The sequence below is a fragment of the Corylus avellana genome, chromosome 8 (genome assembly GCF_965113065.1).
Source record: "Corylus avellana chromosome 8, dhCorAvel1.hap1.2, whole genome shotgun sequence".
Taxonomy (NCBI): Eukaryota; Viridiplantae; Streptophyta; class Magnoliopsida; order Fagales; family Betulaceae; genus Corylus; species Corylus avellana.
Genome location: NC_142497.1, coordinates 598,699 through 617,801, shown reverse-complemented (window position 1 = coordinate 617,801; position 19,103 = coordinate 598,699). Strand labels below are relative to the sequence as shown.

At 36.6% G+C, this 19,103-nt stretch overlaps 2 protein-coding genes, 1 non-coding gene and 1 pseudogene across 3 annotated transcripts; 2 read left to right on the top strand and 2 right to left on the bottom strand.

The window, feature by feature from the left end:
• Positions 1-1,325: 1,325 nt before the first annotated feature.
• On the top strand, positions 1,326-8,539 carry LOC132163395 (serine/threonine-protein phosphatase PP2A-3 catalytic subunit). The gene is made up of 11 exons (XM_059573678.2): positions 1,326-1,498; positions 2,804-2,860; positions 3,873-3,956; positions 4,458-4,529; positions 5,144-5,215; positions 5,531-5,571; positions 6,391-6,457; positions 7,255-7,446; positions 7,565-7,654; positions 7,748-7,855; positions 7,983-8,539. The coding sequence occupies exons 1-11, from the start codon at positions 1,412-1,414 to the stop codon at positions 8,046-8,048; spliced, it is 936 nt and encodes a 311-aa protein (XP_059429661.1). The 5' UTR covers positions 1,326-1,411; the 3' UTR covers positions 8,049-8,539.
• Positions 8,540-9,641: 1,102 nt separating this feature from the next.
• Positions 9,642-11,659, bottom strand: LOC132164622 (phytoene synthase 2, chloroplastic-like; annotated as a pseudogene).
• A 1,509-nt stretch (positions 11,660-13,168) lies between these two features.
• Positions 13,169-13,240, top strand: TRNAG-UCC (transfer RNA glycine (anticodon UCC)). The gene has a single exon. It is a non-coding gene; the product is annotated as a tRNA-Gly (tRNA).
• A 219-nt stretch (positions 13,241-13,459) lies between these two features.
• Positions 13,460-17,125, bottom strand: LOC132163806 (Lipase/lipooxygenase, PLAT/LH2 family protein). The gene is made up of 3 exons (XM_059574178.2): positions 16,972-17,125; positions 14,771-15,154; positions 13,460-14,358 (listed from the first exon to the last, which is right to left on the bottom strand). Exons 1-3 carry the CDS (start codon positions 17,123-17,125, stop codon positions 13,640-13,642), a joined length of 1,257 nt encoding a protein of 418 aa, XP_059430161.2. The 3' UTR covers positions 13,460-13,639.
• Positions 17,126-19,103: the final 1,978 nt, after the last annotated feature.

Below are 19,103 nucleotides of genomic sequence, written 5' to 3'. Positions count from 1 at the left end.
TTTAGGTAAATTTTCAAATCTTCATTAAAAATCATGTTTAAGCATCTCGCGCAGCTATAATATGATGGATAAAAAAAGATAATCCTCGGTTCATATTTGCTTTAGAGAATGTTGAATTGTCGCTTTCGATAGACGATGAGTTGCCGTGTTTAATTCCCTCTTGGTGTACCTCATATACCGTGATTAAAGACTTGTGAGCACCATATTCACATCGTCAATCAACTGCTTCTTGAACTCTCCCTAGTGCATCTCCCTCCAATATGGTATTATGAATATCCAAATCTCTATTAAATTATACAACCTTCTGCATTTGCTTAACTACTGTAATGCCAATTATATAGAGTTTTGAAGAACGCATGGATGTAAGTACATGTCTATTTTCTTAATAATTACTCCTGCAATTGTCTTATTTCTTAATATGTCCTAATTTACTTTTATCACTCCATTCATTTCGAGTTTTCCATGTCTTAGTTTTGCTCAATATTATTTCTCAAACTTCATGCAGCTTTATAAAATGGGACTGAAATTTCTTCTAAATGGGTATATTGGAAATATTCTAAAACTCATATAAAATAGTACAAAGTGTTTATAAACATTTAAAGTGCACGTTAAATTTAGTGTAAATTAGGAAACTGCTATAATGAAGTTAAGAATTTAATGTGCATTTTAAATGTTTATAGACACTTGACACTATTTTATATGAATTGGAAGATATTTTTTCCATATCGGTTTTGAGGAAATTTTAGTTCTATAAAATACGTAGAAAATGGAGCATTTTTGTATTTTTCCATTGAGATTTTTTTTTTTTTTTAAAAAAACAAAATATTTGGATACATGAAAGCACAGTCACTTGCATAAGCATGAGTCTCCATGACTCCATGGCATGATCTCTTCCATTAATGGTCTTTTCCATAAAGAGACAACCATTTCCATCCACAGACCACAATCTCAAACAAAACACACCCTCGATCCACCACGCGCCATCCTGAACCGCGCAAATCCCTCCCCCAACCAAACCCCGCCACAACCGCAATTGACTTCCCCCTTATTAACCCCAACAACTGCACGCGCCAAGCCCGCGACTCAAAACCCCACTCTAAAATTTCACAAAATTTAAAAACCCCGAAAACCAGGTTATTTCCGAAAAAGAGAGCCTAAACGAGAGAGCCTGAAAGACACAAAAAGCAGCGTTTTGTGTTTTGGTTTCTCCACCACACACACACTCTCTCTCTAGGGCTTCGTGTTCTCTCTCCACAGCTGCAGGAAGAGGAACAAGAAGAGGAAGGCTAGGGTTCTCAGAGATCTACCAAGGGCTTGTGGGATTCTAGGGGCTGTGTGGCTGGGGGCGAGAGTCGGAGGTATCCTGATCTGTGAAGCGGTGCGTTTTTGGGGAAAGGAGGAGAGGAAGAGCATGGATTCGGTCCCTTCGAACGCGCATGGGAACCTGGACGAGCAGATTTCGCAGCTCATGCAGTGCAAGCCCTTGTCCGAGCAGGAGGTGCTTTTTCTCCGCCACGATTTTCGTACTTTTTTTTCGCTGTTTTTGGGTGGTTCTGATCTGTTTGTGTTGTGGTTTTCGAGAAATGTGACGGATCGGGTTCGATTTGTTTGGGTTTGTGCGGGCCAGATCAAAGAATTTGTGTGTTTTTCAGTGTATGGGTGATATGGGCGTGCGATCTGTGGGATTTGGCCGAATTAGGGGGTTTTTGGATCCATTGGGTGGTGGGTTTGTGATTTATTGGAAATGGAATCAGATCCGTTGGAGGGTGTGTCTCAAATAGGGCCTTGTTTGCATGTGTTTTGAATCTTAGGCTTGTTTTTGAGCTTGTGTAGACTACAAGGGGAGGTAACTTATGCCAGTGAAACAAAAATTTCCTGTTATTGTATGAAATTCTTTTAGCTGCCAAGGAAAAACCGAATAAATTTTTGGTCATCGTAGTTTGATTGAATCTTTGTCTTGTTAGAGCGAGTTTATTGTGGGAAGTGTTGTTCCATATTTGCCTGGCAATGTGAATTTTAGCATAAGCGGTTTGCGAACCTTTTTTTGTTGTGTTAATTAGTGGAGGCTTGGTGGAGATGATTCTGTTTATTGGTATCATTTTGTAGAGTTTTAAGTCCCTGAAATCTAACGGAACAAAGTCTTTGGGACGGACGATGAGGAAGGAATGGAAGTTGCCTCTTTAAATATACTACTACATATTTGTTTGTGAAAACCTTTCAAAGGATGTTTTATTGAAAGATATGTTGGTGTCACAAGATAGTCTTGGCTAAAGGTAGGCGAGACTCAAGAGGAGTGCGAGCTCTTGACAGCTAATGCTAAGGGATATCCAATTGCATTTCTCACTGAATACTGGGGGTGGGGGAATTTAGCTCCTTGCTTTAAAAGCTACTATTGGTGGTTTACTGCCCGATTCTCTAAATTATATGAGCATGGCCGCGTTTTGAGCATCTCTTGAAGTTAAGTTTTGTGATATTGGGGAGGGAACATAATTGAGCGCTGCAAGATGATTGTGAGGGAAGGAGCCAGTAGTTTTCATTTTAGGTTACAGTCAATTGCTCAATTTTATAGTTAGATTTTTGCTTATTTTTTGCTTTCTCCTTTTTAAACTATAGCTGCCATTTGATTCCAGTGCTTCAGTTTGATGGATTTGTCTGTGTAACTTCGCTAATTTATTCTCCTGTTGCTTTATGGGAATGAGATCACCTTATTATGGTGGTCGGAATTTTTCTTTGAGCAAACGCATTTCTTTCCTTCTATAATCTAACTTCAATTAATCATAGTTAACTTGTTATATTGGTGTAGGTAAGGGTGCTGTGTGATAAGGCTAAGGAGATATTAATGGAAGAAAGCAATGTCCAGGTATCTTTTTTATCTATTCTATTGTGCTGTCTCCATACTTATATAATATATGAATTTACCTTTTTGACCAGATTTTTGATATATTGATGTGAGCTAATTAAAGAATAAGAGATGCAAGTTGGCTGGTGAGGATTGTTAAAACGCATGTAAACAGTTTATTTAGTTCCTTTGAATTCACTGGTGGCTAATTAATTGACTTAGGAGTGTTCTCATTCTAGCCATGGTGTTTTAGAAGTTAGGAATTTTATTATCCCATTGTTTCCCCCCTTTTCTTTCCATGGACAATCTGTTTTAGCTTTTAGAAGCTTTTGTTGCCACATTAGTATTTTTTTTTTTAACTTGAGTGGCTGAGATTAAAGGTTGAAATTTTTATTCTGCATTTTTTCCTTTCTATATAGAAGAGAATCTATTTGTAACTTCCCTAGGAATGAACCTTGTGCTTTGAGCGTGTTTTCCACAAAATAATGGAAATTGTTAATTGATAAATTGCATACTTTGGGGCGCCTTTACACTTTTAATAAAACAGTTTATTACTTATCAAAAAAGAAAAAGAAAAATTGCATTATGGTAACAATTCCTTCTGCTGTACTTTATGACTTATAAACTTCTGAAAAAGAATGTAAATTCTCCTTCATAACCATAATGAGTATGTTAAATAAATTTTGTACAAGGGATACTGTAGGTAGGTATAAATCCTAAATGACATTGGCAATGAAAAATATTGAAAAAAACATACGATTATTTTGGGTCGCCATTTGCTCGTATTTGCAATATATGGTGGTTAAACCAAGTGGGTACAGACTATATTTTTGCTGAGGTATAACTTGAATGTAGTCTCATTTTTTTTTTTTTTTTTTTCATTTCATAACTCAAGCTTTATATGTTTTCCATGGGTTTATGTTGCTGTTTTGTATTCATGCTTTTGTTTTTTATGCGTCATCAGGTTTTTCAGCTTATGTTTATTTATAAGATTGGCAATTTTTAACTAATCTTTTGGTTTTTTGGACTGCAGCCTGTTAAAAGCCCTGTTACAATTTGTGGCGATATTCATGGGCAGTTCCATGACCTTGCAGAGCTTTTTCGCATTGGAGGGAAGGTATATGTCTGGCTGAGTTTTTCTTTTGGTAGATATTGAGCCTTCAATTTTTTTTTGTGTATCCTAGCCTATAATTGCAATGCTGATACTTGTTAAAAAAAGTAATTGCAATGCTGATGATGTGCTGTACTCTCACTCACTTTTGTCCATAATTGAGACTGCAACATGTGACATTTTTGTCTGAATCGTCTTTGGTCGATGCCATCAAACATCCTTAATTGCATTGCACAACCATCCATGATTTGGAGCAAATCACACTTTTACCACTAAACTATACCCGTTACATCTTCTTATTTTTTTTAGGTCTAAATTATTGTGTTTTTAGTGCAGAAATAGACAATACTTTTGTATTAAATAAAGGATAAGATCGATTCAGACATAAATTAAACTTGTTGCAGTGTCTTTGTTTTCCTGTAACCTCAACTGTCTTTGCTTGGAGGTATTAATCGCTTAACATCCACAATTTAAGTATTCATTTCTGTTTCATATTTTTGTTGGTAGTGTCCAGATACAAATTACTTGTTTATGGGAGATTATGTTGATCGTGGCTACTACTCAGTTGAAACTGTAACTGTAAGTATAAGTTCGACCTTTTACTTTATAGCTTTGTAAGTTTTATTTGAAAGATTTATATTATTTTTGATGTTTTACCAACAAAGAATTCTTTCTGGATTCTTGGAAAAATATGTTTTAGTTAAACTCAGGTTTTTGATACAAAGAAGCGGAACATAAATGCTCCCTAGATGAAAACATCCAAAATCTTCAATTTTAAGTGAGTTGCATATAAGTCGAGGCCAATATATTTGGTTCAATTAATGGTGAGGACATCTAGAATCGACCATTTTGTAGCATTTGCTGCTGCACTGGGAATGAGGGTTGCATACATATGACTAAAGTGGCCGTATCTCTTATATTGCCATGTATGTTGTCTGTAGGGTTGTATGGTTGTGGCTTGTCAACTTATTAGAACTTGTGTGCTTTTGTTGAATGTACCATGTAGTTTTATGCAACACATGGATGGAGGGTATTTTCTTAAACATGAGAAGTTGTAGGTTCTAAATCAATGATACTGTACAAATGGATGTTCTTCATGCTCTTTATTTCTGTTTTCAAGGTGTTTATTCAGCTTGGTGGCATTTGTTTGAGTTGTATGTAGTGTTGTGGTACTGATTAACTCCTTCATTCAGCTTCTGGTGGCCTTGAAAGTGCGTTATTCTCAACGTATTACTATTCTGAGAGGAAACCACGAAAGCCGTCAGGTATAAGTTTGATTTATGTCATTATTTACTGTTTATTCTTGTGAAACAACAACTTAATGGTTTCTTTCTATTTTCATAATAATAATACAATTGTTAATGTCGTTGTAGTAGTAGGAGCTGGTCATTGAGCTATTGTTTTGTTATAATTAGGAGATTCATTTTGGGGGTCCGTCCGTTTTCCCATGTAGATTGTAAGGTGTAATGCAATTTTTGGTTAAAACTTTTCTGTGATGCTAGTCTTTCATGGGTTTTGTAGTAGTATTGGGTTGCGTTGAGTTGTTTACGCTTATTATGCCCTTGTGTTTCCCATTGCAGATTACTCAAGTTTATGGGTTCTATGATGAGTGCCTGCGGAAGTGAGTTTCTTGGCATCTCTGGTTTTCTGCTAGTTCAATTTAGGCTGCTATTGTAATGAATGATATCCTTGTGACTTTGGTTTAAGGGTGTAGGTTGAATTCTGTTCCTTAGTTAAACCCCCCCCACCCCCCTTCCCCCTTTCTGTTTTTTTTTTTTTTTTTTTCTTCAGAAAAAAAGTGGGGGGAGGAAGATAATGGCGGGTAGATTATGTTTTTTCACTGCTCAGTAAGAGGGAAAAATGTTAATTTCCCACTTCGGCCAATACTTTTTCAATCCTCCCAAATTGGTTAGAGAATGGGAGGGTAAATGGGATGTACTATTCTTTAACTTATACATTTTGTTAAGAAGGGTATTGTAAAAGAAAACGGGCAGTATACATAGCCTTACATATAGTCATATTTTCCACTTGGTTTTACGTTGGTGTCAATCTGTTTACATCCATGCTATGGAATTGAACAATGTAATGTGAGATTTTTGGTACTTCTTGTGTGTATACAATGCAATGCTGGTGCATTTGAATTGTGTCAAATAACTAACATGTGATCCAATGTCCGAGTTTGGCAAATTAAGGACAAGTGCGTCATGCTTTATTGATAACTACTGAATTAAATTGAACAACTCAAACTTAGTTAGTGGTGTATATTTGTTACGGAATTTATTTTAGATCTATTTTTCCTTTGAGATGTGCTGCTAGTTTCGTACATGCACATCCTTTTTGTACATCCTACTCCTACTCTCACTGTCTGCCCTCTTTAATTTGGTTCATCAATATCATTCTAGTTGTCTGTAGAGGTAATCTATTCTTGGTTTGTTTTCAGGTATGGTAACGCCAATGTTTGGAAGATCTTTACAGATTTGTTTGACTATTTTCCGCTGACAGCATTGGTTAGTATCTTATATATTGCTATTTCCTTGATGCTTTAAATGCTTGTTGTAGGGTAATGCTGTCCTGCATCTGTTTCATCCGAGTTTGTAGTGTACAAAGCCATCAGCATCTTTCTTTTGGTACATAAGGAAGAAGAACAACCTAGAAACATTGTAAGGAACCATTTATATGTAGCTGCTTCCAAAGGCTTTGATGAGGCTTTGTTGAGCCAGAATGGAATAGGTGATGAATAATTTCTTTTGAGAAGGATTGATGCAAATGTTGTCTTTGAAAATTTTATAGCTCCCTTCTTGCAACCTTGTGATCAATAACTCACCATTAGTAACATTGCCAGCATGATTCAACAATTGTTACATTGGTCAGCCACCCCCATAGCGAGTTGCATTGCTATTTGTGCACTTCCCCTGCTAGTAATGCTTTGTTAAAGCATGAGCGCAAACTGTTATCATGCAAAAGAGCATTGATTATCTGATCAACTTTGTTTTTTCGGAAGAGCATACGATGCATAAACTTTTATGGTTTTGTGGTGGATTTCATGCTATTCTAAAGAATTTGGTTTATTTTTTTTTATCAGAGCCTGTCACTCCTTCAAAACTTGCACCATATGTCAAATTTCTGCTTCTGCATTCTGATTGAGCTCTGTGGTTAAGGGCTGTTTTTTCATTTTTGTAATATCTTAGTTCAGAAATCAATAATGTTATATACATTGCAGTAATATTCAACTGTTGATGTTCTTAGGTGTTGAATTTTGATTGTGATACATTACTCATTTGTAAACCTTCCTTCTCTTTTGAAGGTTGAATCTGAAATATTTTGTCTGCATGGTGGATTGTCCCCTTCCATTGAAACCCTTGATAACATTCGTAATTTTGACCGTGTTCAAGAAGTTCCTCATGAGGGCCCCATGTGTGATCTTTTATGGTCTGACCCAGATGATCGTTGTGGTTGGGGTATCTCACCCAGGGGTGCTGGATACACGTTTGGCCAGGTAGGTTATCTTCTGTTTTTGGTTAAAATCTGACTTTCCCAGTTAATGTCAAGCTCTATTGATCTGTTTGGTTGTATTTTTACAAGCTTTATTGACCCGTTTGCTTGTCATTTCACAGGACATATCTGAGCAGTTTAACCAAACCAATAACCTAAAGTTGATTGCTAGAGCTCACCAGCTGGTTATGGAGGGATATAACTGGGGTCACGTAAGTCTTGGCCCTATTTTGAGGCTTTGTTTGACCTGGTTTTTTGTTTTGAGTTGGTCAGTTTGTGTCCTCAATGTGCACTCCTTGTGACAGGAACAAAAAGTGGTTACCATATTTAGTGCGCCTAATTATTGTTATCGCTGTGGAAACATGGCGTCCATCCTGGAAGTTGATGACTGCAAGGGCCACACATTCATTCAGGTTGCTTATCTCTCTCTCTCTAAACATACTCACACGAACACTTCTGGCTGTGGACCATCATTTTTGCAACGCCATACATATACGTGGTTTTTGACAAAGCTCAAAACCTTTTTATGTCTGGGTGCAGTTTGAGCCTGCTCCAAGGAGGGGAGAACCTGATGTAACCCGGAGAACACCTGATTACTTCCTATGATGCAGCGGTCAAGTAGTTGCTGAATTGGCAGCGGCTAGTGCCTGCTAGCTGGTTCACGTTGATGAGGGATTCTATGGTGGTTGGGAGGTTAAAAACATGTAAAATGTGCAGGTGGGGTTTACTGTGATTACTCATTTGATTATGCTTTCAGTTTCCAGAGAGGAAGAAGCAGAGGTGGTAACGCTGAAGCAGCATATGTACCAATTCCAGTGAACAATATGGCATCTTTTATTTCTTAGCACTGATATTCCTTTTTCTTTGTCCCCATTTTTTCCCCTCTTTTCTGTAGAAGGATGGTGGTTTTGGTTAAGGGTATGTAGAGGGATGATGAGTAAACTTTTCATATAATGGGTGTTTTTATAATTTTTCCTGTTAGTCTGCGTTAAATGTTTTCTTCAGTAGGCGCTTTCCTCTTGTATTTTGAGTACTCATAATTGAACGTTCGAAGAGTAGTTGCTTTCTGTTAATCTATTTTTCTTCTCTTTTTCACACTCCTACCCTGATATACGGTTTGAAGATTACATATGAGAAGGAAACCAAGGGAAATGTGTTGAGATATAGGATTAGGAAACCAATGGAAATGCATTTAATGCCTGTTTGATTTAGCAGTTTCAAAACACTATTTTTAAAAATGCATAAATGTGTTTGGATCGGCCTTTAAAATTGCAAGTATTTTAAGGAGGCATACATGTCTCAACCTCCGGGATACAATCGTTCCCAATTTCCATGTAGCTTGAATGAGTAATAAATTTCTTGAGGTTGGTTTTAGGGCTTCTGGTTCGGATTCATCTTGATTTATGTGGATAATATCCTTATAATATGTTCAAATCCATCGGTTATTGTTGAGTTACTTCAGCTAATAAGGAATTGGGGCATTTGATTTTTTTCTCTTCTTGGTGTTGAAGTTCTTAAGGATTCACATGGGATGGTGCTATCGGAGAATCAATATATTTTTAATATACTCGAACATACAAAAATGTTACCCAATGGCAACATCCACTCATCTATCTACTTTTGAAGGAGACAATTAGAGCTTTGCACTGTGCAGCATCCATCCATTACAACTTACAAGGCCCCACATTGCCATTAAGGTCAACAAACTTTTTTATTTTTTTTGAAGTGAAAGGTCAACAAACTTTGTTAGTACATAAACACACATCATTTTGATCTTCATATCCAAAAGTCTTACTCCAACTTGTTGCAAGCTTTCTCAGATGCATACTGGGCCAGGTGTTGTGATGATAAGAGAGATCCACTTGTGGTTTTTGCGTTCTTTTTGGCAACAACATCATCTCTTGGACCTACAATAAACAATCCACCCATCCTTTGGTGTGACAACACTTGATATCATATTCTTGTCCAACAAAGATCAAGTGGCAGATATTTTTACAAAACCGTAATCTCTTCTTCCCAATAAGTTCAAAGTTGTTCCACTCCCTTTCAACTTGAGGGGGTGTGTTAAGGATAATATTGATTCTCATCAAGATAACAATAACCAGCATCACAATCCTGCAACAACTGATAAAACATAACAACTTCAAGATAGAAAGCAACGGCAATGGATGCAAGGCAGAATTATCATTTAATACAGCTTCAAAGATCTTGCACGTTGTTATTAGTTAAGGATCAGGCTATATGCCTTGATAGAGATCTAGTGTATGCTAGAGGCAACATGAGAAGTTTCTTAGTCCTTCCAACATAAGCTCTCTTTGTCAAGTTATCGTAATCGTTGCCCTCAATTGAATCCAAGATCATTCGATACAATAATAAGGATGACCATACCTGCAAACTCACCACAAAGCATACCCATCAACACCTACAAGGAAAACTAAATCCATACATTTTTTTTTAATTTTTTTTTTTTTTTTTTTTTACCATTTAAGATTATCTACTTGATGACATGAATGGGATTCTTATAATTTCAAGAATGTTTTAGAATTCCAAATTTTAATCTAATAGTATCCCAATTAAATGGTGGGAGTCTAAAAAGAAAAGATAACATACTGGCCAACGACTAGCCTTGTCGAGCTGAGAAGCTCCCACCTCTGCCAGGTTGAAATAGAATCTTGCCCTTGTAATCTGCTCTTTCATGAATTCTCTCCATCTATCAGTGACTTTTCTTGAGAAAACATCATTGTCACATAGTCCAAACTGTGCAAGCTCATCTTGGGGAAGATAAACTCTCCCTCTTGAAGCACTGAAATAAGAAAGTAGAAAAAGGTTGGAAGAGATTAAATCGGTTGAATGGGGAGCGAAGTACAGTAGTTAGAACTTACTCCTCTCCTACATCTCTGAGAATGTTGGTCAGTTGGTTTCCAATTCCCAAGTAGAGTGCTGCATTATATACACCTTGAGCAGAAACCAGAGAATCTGGTGCAATCCCCATCACTGGAACACTCATTAGCCCAACAGTTCCAGCCACATAGTAGCAGTACACGTAAAGCTCTTGAAAGTTCTCATACCGACATTTCCTTGTATCCATTCTCATTCCTTCGATCATGTCCTTAAATGGCTATGATTTACAAAAGAAATATCGCATTAAGTAAAACATGTTAACTGTGCAAAGTTTTTAAGAAACTATATTAATGAAAGGGTTGTTTTATTACAAGCAATGCACTAAGAAATCAATCTCATCAAACTCAGAGGGATTAGAAGGCAGACATATATGCACCTTGATGTCTAAAGGGAACTTGAAAACAGTATCAGCTAGTGCAGCATCATGCATGTCATAAGGGCGTCCATAAAAAATGTCTTGCAGTCTCTCTTCCCACCTATCAAGAACTGCAGGGCTCATATAACCAGCATTTGGGCCATCGACAAGTTCATCTGTTCTCCTGCACCAAACTGAGAAGAAAGACTTTCTTATGCACATGTTTGTTATTATTAAGGAACTATATTTCCTTATATTTTGTTGAAAATCAATTTCTAATTTGTGAATAAGCAAATTTCGGAACACATTCTTACCATATATTGCCCATATGGCTTTCTGTCGCTCCTCGGTCATTAGCAAAGTTCCTGCATCAAGAAAGCTTACCAAACCTTAATATAGAAACTCACTGTCTAGATTTGTTCAGTAATTGAAACTGACCAAAATCTGTGTCACACACACACACACAAATACATGAATGGAATCTGTTTGCTCTATATTTGACTTTCATGCATCATGGGAGGATCATTAAACCATTTTAGATAATATTTGTAAATTCTAGTCAGTTAGAATTCAAAGCTTCATAAATATGTTGGATAAACTAGATAAATTGATGAAAGAAGGGAAATGAAGTTGGACCTAGATAGAAGGTCTTGGCATATTCTGAACAAATTTTCCTGCAACTTTCGTATGCTTCTTCAAGAAACATAGGTTGGAACTCTGGCTTTCTACAAGGATCTTCCCTCCCTGAGTTGTCATTCTGAGACTGCCTCTCTACAATTTCCTGTACATGTAAATCAGCTAGAGGAATGCCATGTTTTAACAATGCAGGGAAATTGCGCGTGCTTCTGTGCTGGGGAGCCATGGTCACTTCAGCTCTTGTAACTGTTGATTTTCGAGATGGGAACTTGCCATTGCTCACACTGATGCAAGGCTTGCCTGCAGGAGAAAACGTTGAACTCATCTGGCAATTCTTTCTACTTTTCTAAAGGAGTAGCTGATAGGAGAGAACAACTAGCTTGGACTCCCTCTAAAAGTAAAGGTGGTAGGATTATTAAATGATTTAAATATATTGGTAGGATAAAATGATTCCAATCCTTGCAGTTTTTGGGCTACAAATTTTAAGTTTGTATATATCTTAGCTATGTAGGATGATGCTGTTGCAGATGATGCTGCCAACTAGAAAATGTTTGCTGCATTGTCATTGTTTGTGCATTGAATGTCAAATAATTAAAGACGCTAGGAAGTTGATGTTTTGACTTAAGTAATCAAGATTAGGGGAGTTGTAAAATTATTTGAAAAATGGATGGTGGCAATTGGTTATTCAACTTATTCCTATGTCCCGACATGTTGGTACGGTAGTGGAATATGCAAGGGAATTATGTGTCTCTCACATAGATGATGTAAATTGTCTTGTACTCAACAACCCAAGCATTGTTTGCAAAGTCTTGTCTTATTGTGCAACCCCGTTGTACAATCTTGTTCTTTTCCCAAGTTTTGTCTTAAACTCCTGTTTAGATTCTTCTAAGGGGCTGCAGTTTCTTTCCAAGCGGCAATTAACTATATATGTAACTAAGTTTCCTACTCATTTTAAAGGAAAAAAACAATGTTCCATAAATTATTGCCCATCTTGACATTTAGTCAAACAGATACAGCACCTTTTGCCGCACCAGCTCAGATACAGTGCCTTTGCCGCACCGGTTCAGATACCACACACCCATCGTTCAGCAAAACAACAGTTCAACAAACCGCACAAAGTATGAACCCATACAAGAGCAATACAGCCAACCAGTGTCACTCAAATGGACACAGTTTTCCTATAAATTGGGTTGAAAAAAATTTTATTCAAAAAAACACGTGTTTTTCACGTATTATTTAAAAAATATGCGTTTCTCACATTAAAAGTGACACATGCCGTTTTTATTTAACGAGGTGTATATGGTGTTACATTATGACAATATGTTCACCGCATGTCATCATATATATTATTAGGCGAAATAAAATAAAATACCAACTATAAAATGATTATTCTCCATTTCATTTAAAACTAAAAGCATCCTGTTAATGATTGGATTAGGGTAAAAATAGAAAAAAGAAAACTTTTAGGGTACGTTTGGTATGCGAAATGACTATTAAAAAAGAAATAGACGTTATAAAAAATAAAAAAAGGTGGACTAAAATGGTTATATAGTGTTAAAGTATACATGTACTCTATTCCTCACGGCCATAAAATGATTAATTCTAAGGCAATTATAATCTATCTTCTTCCATTTCCAATAAAAATTAATTCTTTTTTTTAACAAAATAGTCATTGCGTTAACTTAGTTTTAAGCCTGAGCTGGTAGTCTTTGGATCTTAACGACATAATGATTTGTCATACTGTAGCCCGTAGGATCTCTCGATTCCCTTGGCCAAGGAACTGTTGATTGAAATGACATGTTAGAATATGTATTAACGCCAACTTTTCACACGGGCGTTTGTAGTCCAACGGTTAGGATAATTGCCTTCCAAGCAATAGACCCGGGTTCGACTCCCGGCAGACGCAAAGGAAGTTTACTTTCTTTCTCTTTTTTTGGTTTTTCCCCTGTGAGACAGACATGTTTTCTTTAACCTGTATTTCTCAGATTTGTGCATAGCCATGTCAAGCATCTCCAGAAAACGCTGAAGGCTACAGAAACCGTCGATTAGGAACGAGAAATGAACAATCTTTTTGTTCCTATTAATTATACTGCTCTAAAAAATGATATACAAGTGCTAGGACAGGGAAAACAAGAATGGATTATATATGTGTTGGAAGTAATCAGTTCCTCTCAAGGAGAAAAACTGTAGCTATAATAAACGTTTTCCTGAATAGATATACAGATGGGTGACTCAAATTTGATTCTAAATACATTCACAAATTCTCCTCTCTCACACCCATTGTGAGAAAAACAGAACTATTATCTCACTTGTTTATCTTTAGACCCAATGGCATGGGCTTTAATGCTGCCAACACCACTGCCACTTTACATGCAAGAAATCCCGCCATACCAACCACGAGTTCTTTTGGAGTCAATGCCATGGGAAAATCTCCAGAGCTATACTTCACTAGGAATAAGGCAACCCCAATCACCAATGCCAGGCTTGATATCGGGACATTGAATGCTACAGACATTCGATCAGACCCTTGTGTCTTGCTGGAAATAGATGCTGGAGGTGTTGGAGAAGGCAAACCATCAACAGACCTCTGTAATAGCAACAGATACAAGAAGCCTCCAACACCACCAGTAAAGAATGCAAAAGCAGTGCTTTCCCCGGCCGAAAAAGATGCCACTGATGTACCGACAAAGATCAACATGGCATCATAAAGTAGCAAAGAGATCTTCAAGTCTGCATATTCCCTCATGCTTTCCTCATTTGATATCCCACCATTACTCTTGAGTAAATTTGGTTGTGAGAGGCTTTTGCCAAAGACCGCGAAGGAGTCGACCCCAGAGAATTTTGTAGCAAAGCAAGGTCTAAGTTCCGTCATGGATATGCCACCTCCCTCCCCAAGCAAAAGATCCTCAGTTTGAAAATCGTATTGGAAACCACTATACTTGAGTTCATCTCCATGTTGTTCTTCGAGTGAAAGTTGACACCCACAAATAACTGCCAGGCTCACACTTCCTAATCTCCACTGACCTGACCTTGGAGATAGAAATGAGCAGGTGTTAGAGCCTTCTGGTCAAACATGGATCATATAAAGGTAAATTCATGTTGCTTTGCAGTTTCTTAAGCAACCAAGCTTTGGTAAACAAGTCACTGAAAGAACAAACCTAAGTATATAGTTCACAATGTCGATGATCTGACAAGAAATTAATTAATAAATGTACAGAGATAGGGTTACAAACAGAAGTCTAATAGGTTATTCCCATTATCATATTGAAGAGACAACAGTAACTTTTGAAATGCACTTAAGGATTTAAATCTATGTGCTTTCCTATGGTTGTTCCCTAGTCCCTACATTCCTCAGCTCGTATGCAAAAGACAGTAAGATACACAAGTGTACCAAACTGATCCTGCACCTATTGAAACATGCCCAGCAGAGACTAACCTGATTCAAGACTGATCCAAAGAGCTTCAACTCTTCCCAGATTGGGTCCCCCAAAGATGAACTCATCAACAGAACCTCTTTGGAAATGTAGTATGTCTGGGTCAAGCACATCCTCTGATTTCGTAGACTGATCAGTCATCAGACTGGCTGGTATCCTCTGTAATATGGAATCACCATTTTCACCTATCAAGCATACGAGAATCCCGGCATTCACATCACTCAGACCTGAGCCATAGATGTCACTAGTACCTAGATTGATCTTGAATAAACACTGAGATCCATCCACCTTGAAAGATGTAAAAATCTTTTCTGCTGAGGTATCCGTCTGGACTATCACTTCTTTGGTTGGCAAGAGACGTGAAGGTTTTGCATAGTCCAGAAAATCTGTGCAGAAGAAGTCTATTAATTTTGCAAATCAAATAACTACATGGTAAATTCACTTAATGCCACAATGAAGAAAAATAAGGTGTATAACCCTAGTGTAATTGTAATTAACAGATACTATTGCTTCTGTAGTGCAGAACTACTATGTATGCTGATTTAGTGGTTGTAGAAAATCAGGTTTTCGCTACTTCCCCACCAAAGACAGCCAGTAATATCCAGACCTATCAATGGACTAAAAAACTCGGCTCATATTCAATTTGACACATTTGATCTGAAAGTGGTTTTGGATTAAAAAGATACAGCAAAGATGTGATTTAACGTATCTTGCTTCAACTAATTGTGTAACAAACAATTTCATGGCACAGCTGCCTAAAAGCAGTCAAATCTCTTGAAAACATGGAAATTATTTTGAGTCAGCATAAAGTAAAAGGCAGGATTGTAGAAGACTTTGAAATGCTCAGCATCAAACATGGAACGAAAACCAGGGAGGCATTAACGCAGTGACTGCAAATATTTAAAACCATATATTTGTTGAAACTATCTCTGCGATACACATTAGATTAAGTAGAAACCTAAAATCAAGCAAATGAACTCTGTCATTATTTGGCATACACATCCTTGCAGTTTATATATATATATATATATATATATATATGCACACAAGTAATTGGCTCCAAGGGGAGGGAGAGGAGAGATTCGAACTAGTGACCCCGTTTTTTGCAATTATTAATCATTGTATGGCACATAATAGTGTAGCTGTTTCACCTTTGATATAAAATTAGAGTATCTTTATGCAGAGACTATGTTGAAATTACATGAAAAAAAATGCACTGGATCAGAGAACAGATATTCTAATATTCTTCCCCTATAGCCTAAAGAAAGACCTTGTTAACTGATACAAAAGGCAAGAACTACAAGTTTTCTCAATAAGGGATTCCTTATAATATCAATGCCCAGGGCTACAAGCAATCACAGAGCAATAAGCACCATAAACACCAGATATTGCACTACAACTACTGCCAGAACCCATTCACTCTCAATACTATTTACAACACACACTTGACCATTAAAAGCAGTAAATGCACATCCAACTCATGCATATATGACTTAAGTTTCATAATTGACGATGATTTGGCACAGTATTTTGAATATTAGCTACAACACAAAATAATGGGTGCTATACTGCTACATCATCACATTTCTCAGGCTTAAACGGTAAAATGCACTGTACCCTATGACATATTGTCAACTATTTATAGCAAGGTTTACCCAATAAGAGAAATCAATATCATAGCTTGTACTAATGATTGTAAGTTATGACTGGTTATTATTGGAAAGACATATTTTACTAGCACTATTTGTATTATATAAATTACGTATTTGAGTCAAGTTTAAATAGCTTTAATATATATGGTCAACTCAGGTTAAATGAAAGTGAACTGACACTTTTACAATTAATTAATTCAGTAATATACTAAAGAGATAGCCCAATAAGATCAGTGAAATTGTTTACTTCTTATCCAATTTCCTTAAGTAGTGTAAAAGATTTATTTTTTCACACATACCCAAAAACCATATTATCATATCAAATAGCACTATCTACAAAACTAAATAAAAATCTCTATTTTCCGACTACAAGCTTAGCCTTCCATTTGGTTCCTGAGAACTAGAGAAAATAAAAGAAGAAGAAAAAAAAAAGGAACCAAACGTGAAGCTTGAGACTTTCATGCTGGGTATTAAGAAAAGAGCTGAAATGTGAAATTTTAAAGTTTTTGATTTCTTTTAAATTTTAAATGGAAAACAAAGGTAGTATGTACCTTGGAAATCAGACTTTTTGGAGAGAATACTGAAGCGAAAACTCACAGTTTGGGTGTGAGTCCTTCTTCTACGAATTGAGTTTGTTGGGTTCCTTCTCCTTTGGGAACCTTGATGGGTTGCAGAGATTACTTGCCCAATACAAAGTGACTCCATAGCTGCACCCAAGAGAGAGAGAGGGGCACGGTATTTATTTTCAACAGGGAAAAAAATGAGAAGAGAAAAATAGAGTTATAAAATAATATATGTTAGCGCAATTAAACAAGAGCGTCTGTAGTCCAACGGTTAGGATAATTACCTTCCAAGCAAGCACATCCACTTAAAACTGGGTTCGACTCCCAGCGTGGAAGGCAAGAGACCCGGGTTCGACTCCCGGCAGACGCATTAATGAAGTATTTTTCCTGTTATTATTTTTGGTTTTCCTTGGGACAGGATGGGCCAAGATGGGCCACATCTCACAATAAGGCCACCTCCCCTACCCTAGATAATCATAATGGATCCATGTACTTGCATAATTACGTAATGCTTTGTGAATAAAGGTTATCCGAACAAGCTTGTGGGTTTGCATATTAAACTGTTTAGAACAGGTGAATCAAACAATAACCATAATTGATAATTTACTAAGCTCTTCCATGTATGCCACACATGAACATACCACTTGACAGAGGCACTACATTTGGGGGTAGGAGAGGGCTCAATGGGATTCATTTGACCATACAAGTATGGACCTTGCAGCTTGAGCCCTCCTCTCTTATGCTACATGTATTGCAGAGGTCCGTTGGGCCCTACATAATCGGACAAGTATGGGCCTTGCAACTTGGGCCAATCGAGTTGTTTCTCATGAGCTATCTGTATTATATGCCGTACAAACAAGTCCTTGCATCCTATCTAAATCAAAGATGATCCTCTCCGGTCCATTTGGACAGGAGGGGATGTAGTCCCTTATAATGCATGGGCATTATTGTCCAAAAAAACTAGTTGAATATTATATGAATATCAACCTCATTTTGAAAAATATTTAGATAGTTTTTATTTTCTGTAAATTGACAGCATATATATGGCTTAATGTGCAAAGATTTTGGACATATATGTGAAACAAAACATGGAATAGAGTTGTAGATGCTATTTGTTCCCACTTTCCCACTTGTCTCCTCGGATCTTATTTGCCTTACTAAACTCTTGAAGTCAACTTATAAAAAAGAAAATTGTCTATTTGAAACTGAGGCGACAATTCATGTTCACGTGTTGAGTTCGAATCGTATTGAAGTATAAATATTAAATTATATAGGTTAATTTTAATCCAACTTATTTAATTAAACGAGTCAAACATCTTAACTCGAATCTAACTAATTTTGTAATAAATTCGTATCGAATTTGCAAGTCGTATAAAAAATTATCAATCTTAACTTGAACCAAATATGGTACAGATTTTAGAAAAAAACAATAATAATAAAGCTAGTGTTGGACTACATCCCATAGTACTTCAATCACAATTACCTATAAATGTTATAATACTTCTTGCCACGAAGTCTAAATCAGGAAAATATTCGGCATTGATTAATGATTATCCCCAATCCAGATCTCCCAATCGACGGTCCAGAAAGAAAGAATCGAATTTGACTGAAGATTGAAAAATGCCCACCAAACAAAGCTTTTTTGATGCCTTCTCTTTAACTTCATGTTGGTTCTCTAAAAACCAATAAAAAGATGACGGAGAAGGAATCAGAAGTTTTGAGTGTTAAATTATTAGTCATGATTAAATACTTTTTTAATACGTGTCATTTCCCTCATAATTTGATAGCTCCCTTGATTTACAAAATATATCACAAATAGTACACGTCCGCCATGCTAAACATATTAGTATCTAAAAAAAATTCGTGAGCTTAACTCATTTTATAAAATTGGTTCAATAAAAAAGAGTTGTCCATTTCTTATAAACATGCTCAAGGTCTTATCCACAGATAATGTGAGATTATTTCTCAACATGAGGTACAAGACTTTTTTTTTTTTTGGTCCTTGTCACGGGATAAGTAGTGTTGGTCCCATTTGTCCTGTGGTAGGCTTTGATACCATGAAGATATTCGTTGGTCTAACTCATCTCATAAAACCGGTTCAATAATAGAGAGTTGCATAT